Source organism: Eptatretus burgeri, chromosome 9, assembly GCF_056783735.1.
Source record: "Eptatretus burgeri isolate ZD-2024b chromosome 9, Ebu_testis_v1, whole genome shotgun sequence".
Classification (NCBI taxonomy): Eukaryota; Metazoa; Chordata; class Myxini; order Myxiniformes; family Myxinidae; genus Eptatretus; species Eptatretus burgeri.
In genome coordinates, this window is record NC_140969.1 from 8,710,620 (window position 1) to 8,715,619 (window position 5,000).

The following is a 5,000-nucleotide window of genomic DNA, read 5'->3' on the forward strand; positions in this document are numbered from 1 at the left end:
CGCAGGTTGGTCGGTGATCTTTCTGTCTTCTACCGTCTCCTCTCCAGCCTCGTCCCCCCCTGCTCTCTCTCTGCGATTTGTCCCCACCCAATTTCCGCAGTGTGCTCCAGGTCCGCTAACAACCCCCTTCTGGTAAAACTACCAAAATCACGAATCACTGCTCACCTTCACTCTTTCATTCTTCTTTTTTCCCACCTTTGGAATAAACTCCCTCACTCTATTCTTTCCCATTCTTCCCTCCAGGCCTTCAAAACAGCTGTTCACCACCACCTCTTATCATCCCCCATCCAAATCCTCGATCTTTTCTACCCCCGATAATCCACCTAAGCCCACCTCCTTCAAATTCCCTGCTTTCCTTCCTGAAAGTCCCTGCAATGTCCATCTTCTATTCCCCATGTTCCCCGTCCCATGCCTCTCCCTTCCACAGATCTCCGAATGTCTCTGTTCCCCACTCTTTTGTCCTTCCCTCTCCCTCCCCTCTTGTCTCATGCCCCCCTTGCTGTGCGTTGTGTGTTATCTCTCAAACGAGTCTCGACAAGGTATACAAAAAAAAAAAAAACATCAGCAAAACCACACAAAACAAGTCCTGGTGAGGGTCTGCAACGTCTGATTGCTCTTCCTCGTTTTATATTGCGCTGAGAAGTATTACTGTACAATATATAAATTTGTTTGCTGCTTCCATGTCCGTCATGCTTTATCCTAAAGGTTTCCTGATGTCGTCGAGTAATAAAATGGTACTGTTGGAACCGTTACATTAAACTCCAAATCCTGATAAAAGGCATTTTTATGTTTCAACAGACACAACGTTTTACAACTTTGTAACTTTTGTTCCAAGTCAATGAATTATCAGCTTATTCCACCGGAACCATTTTGATCGTTGCACAACAAACAGCAGAAACCATTTAGAATAAAGCGTGACACTATTTGGACGCACTGATGATGTGCTCCTTATAGTAATAGAGTGCAGCTTCACCTGCAAACATATTTAGCTTTTATACTGTATTTCAAATTTTTCAGGGTAACAACAATGTTCAGTGGTCGAATAATCTCAACTGTGCTTTTTGGTGTTTGAATAAAATCTTAGGAATACCAGACATGCTCGTGACCTCCACTACCGAAGGTAGATGGAGGTTATGTTTTCACCCCTGTCTGTTTGTTTGTCTGTCTGTGAGCGGTCCTAGATAGTCAGGAGCTCTCACCCTGGTGCCATGAATATTTGCCATCACGGATCAGTATGGTGGGGGAGTTGGGGTGCTTTGACGTATTGTAGCATACATATTATTAACCTATTAAATACATCGATGGCACGATTGACCTCAAATTGAGGGTTTAGAGAATCGTGTCATTGCCAATAAACAATCTTTATTCTGCAAAGTGCAGTTTCTAGTTGAGAGACTCCTTAATCACCAAAACTGTGACAATCGTGGATCGGAGAAGGCAAAATACAACCGACTGGAGGTTTTTTCCGTATCGATGGCCGAGGTCATATAGCAAGCCTGTAATTACTCTGCTCTTCAAAAAGGGAATTTAACATCTGAATGCAGTGAATGCACATGGCCTGTATTAGCTGATGAAGGCCTCCCTGTGGCTGAAATGTTTGAATTTTTGCCCCTTTGTGTCTTTTGAGTAAACGTCGATTTTATTGTGTTTTAAAATTCTCTTCTGTATCTCACAATTTTGCTGACTTTTTCGGAATGTTAACCTGGGCGAGAATTATATAAACTACAGAATGATTGTGTTTGAAAATAAGGAGGCAATAAATACGTTTTTGTGAAACGAAATGGACACTGCACCTTATGATTACTGTTTTTTCTTGCAACATCCTTCAAAAGTTTCTGAATCTCTTGTAAAGTGTACTTTGTCCTCCATTAACTGGCACAGGTGTCGTATTGGATCAGTGGTCTTGATGACAATTCAGCACCAAACATCATGTCCTTTCCTGGGCCGGTTACCCAGGGCTTGCTGCCAAACCTGCGACCCTACAGTGTGTACAGCTTCACTGTGCATGTCTACAATGGCAAATATGATGGGCCTCCCAGCATCACACAGCTTTTTCGAACACCTGAGGGAGGTGTGTAAACATGTGGATTGGATTTGAAATTGCAAGAATACTTGCCCACACTGTTTGTGATTTATTGTCATACACACTGGTTAATTTTTTATCCTTACAAGGTTTTACTTATTCCATCATTCTCATATGTGGAGTGTAATAGCTGACTGCATTCAGCAACTTCATATTTTTTGCTATTTGTTGATGCAAAGTTCAAGATTTGCATATTATAAGAGGTGATGGCCGAAGATCAGAAATAATGACACTTGCCAAACACATTCAAAAAAATATAGCTGAAATGGCTGGAGGAAAGAACATCACTGACAGACTTGGAGCTGTGTTTCCGTAATTGAGAGAAGAGGGGCGATAAAGGGCCAGAAGTGAAAATGAAGGCAAGATTTTGGGAGGGCAATACGGTATGGCTTACAACCACTGAAAACTTGGAAGTACCTCTCAAGCATGACCTAGTAATCCCATCGAACGTGAACATCGAAAACAAAGCGTTGCAACCAGATATCGTACTTAGGCACAAAAATGGAAGAAGGGATTGCTAATTGAGGTGTTGATACCAGTGATTTTGGACTACCGATGCAGAAATCAAGAAAATGACTAAATACCAAGACCTCAAGAATGAAGTGAAAAGATCCTGGAAGCTGAAGAATGCTAAAGTTGTACCAGTGATAGTTGGAGCTACAGGAATGATGATAAAGAATGTCACAGAGATATTAAAAACCATCCCTGGAAATATTATTACAAACGAACAACAGTTGGAAGCTGTCCAGGGCTCAGTGACGATCCTGACGAGAGCCCTCGGCACAAAACTTTGAGAAAAGAAAACTTTGAGAACCGCCCACCCTGGGAGGACTCCATTCCATATTCCATTCTGAAACCCACATATGTAGATACCAATCAATAACACACACACACACACACACACACACACACACACACACACACACGCACACGCACACACACACACACACACACACACACACACACACACACACACACACACACACACACACACACATACACGGAGTTGGATACTTTGAGACCAAGTAGGTCTCTGTTTCACCTCCTGATGAAACCCACCCACATGTGGAGATAGCAGGCAACAACAATAACTTGCACGCATGCATGAACACACACACACACACACACACACACACACACACACACACACACACACACACACACACACACACACAGTTTGACACCTGGGCTGGGAGCATTTACAATCCACACTATCTTCCTGCCTACATGCAAAAGGTCTGCCTACATGCATGCATGCTCCTACATGCAGCGACCTTTGCATCCCACCGGTCGGTTCACTCCAAATCTGATTCGTACATGCTACAGTCCCCTCAACAGAGAGAGAAGAGTGGGGGACCAGGGGGAGGGTTGGGAGAGAGAGATAGAGGGTTGGGGAGAGAGGGAGGGAAGAGGAAAGTGGGGGAGGGGAGGTCAGAGAGAGATAGAGGGAGAGGGGTGGGAGAGAGGGGAAGGGTTGGGAGGGAGAGAAAGGGAGAGTGGTGAGGGATTCCGGCAGATGACGCCCAGTTTATCGTCCATCGAAGAGGCGACACACATTGATGAATCACCCTGCTTGTGAAACACCGGGATGACAGTTTATAGCTGGATCAGGATTCAAATCCAGGCCACACAGAGTGAGCATGCGTACCTCTCAGCTTTCCTGCCGCGATGTGGCGATTCCTTCCTTCAAAACTGAAAAGATGTTTTTTACTCATTGTGATCATTTAATTTATTTTGCCTTCTTACCTCCGGTATAGAACTGCGGTCTCACAATTGAAACTTGAAGAACACGCGACAAGTGGCTTCACCAATCATTCCACGGAACAGTTGAAGAAACTTTTAAAAGCGAAACGTTTAATTTTTATTTGTATTTATTTATGTGCCAAAGTGACGGTTCTGATAATTGAAGAACAAAAAGGTGAATGTTGAGGAATATTTAATTTCACATTTTCAGTGAGCCAGCCACTGCCTGTTTAACCGCAGAACACCAAGTGTCCAACAACGCACACGAGTGCCCCTACACTTTGCTCAAGTCAATCGACATATAGTATTCAGTGAGAGTGCGAATGTTGTAGAGCATTTGCCAAGTGGCTTAAGCACTCCAATGAAACAGTTGATAATAAACGGCTCGCTTGGCACGCAATTAGCAATCACCGAACCGTCATATTAAACATACACCTCCTAGACTCCGGAAACACCCGAAATCCGAATTGGATGAAATCAAATATCTCCGAATTGGCCAAATGATCACTTTCTTATGAGTCAGAACGACTTGTAGGTTCAATTCTGGAGCTTAAATTTTGTAATTCTGCATAGTTTACGAGATTCTCGTGGTGATCGCATGTGCAGATATGAAATAAAGCAACGAACGCTGCCTTCTCCGGGTGTTTGTAAGCACTGCAATGTACCCAGCGATTTGTAGCTGTGATGAACAGGCTTTCGGTAATATAAGTGAGGAAAGTGAAAAAAAAAAAAACTTGATCATTAAGAATCGTTGCGGCCTGTTCCAATTCAAGGCATGGTTGAGCAGGCCAAAAAAACATGGCGGCTTCAGACCCCATCAAAGTTACCCCTGTGGCCGATGAGCCCAGCCTTAAGACCCCAAAGAGCGAGATAGCCGATGATGTGCCTGGTGAAGAATATAATTAAATAAGGACGTTAATTATCTTCAAAAGGTGTGGTTTAATTAACCCAAACACACTATTTTCAGTCTTGCTCTTCCTTAGAGTTTTCTTGGTGTGCATGCAAAGTTTCAGGCTGCTCGGTTTCATGGTTTTGGAGTTACGGAGGAGACACACACACACTGACCTTTGTTTATTTGACACTGTTTGACACTGACACTGTTTGATTTGACACTATTTGACACTGACACTGTTTATTTGTATAGATAACTCACCGGTGTGTGATATTTCCAAAT

General features: G+C 43.3%; 1 protein-coding gene across 11 annotated transcripts in view; it reads left to right on the forward strand.

The window, feature by feature from the left end:
• Window positions 1-5,000, forward strand: part of LOC147019490 (neuronal cell adhesion molecule-like) — a 320,000-nt gene that overhangs the window by 279,595 nt on the left and 35,405 nt on the right. For all 11 annotated transcript variants that reach the window (XM_085894024.1, XM_085894028.1, XM_085894023.1 and 8 more), the window contains one exon: window positions 1,882-2,071. In XM_085894024.1, the coding sequence (XP_085750150.1) occupies window positions 1,882-2,071 (190 nt within the window). The remainder of the gene's footprint in view (window positions 1-1,881; window positions 2,072-5,000) is intronic.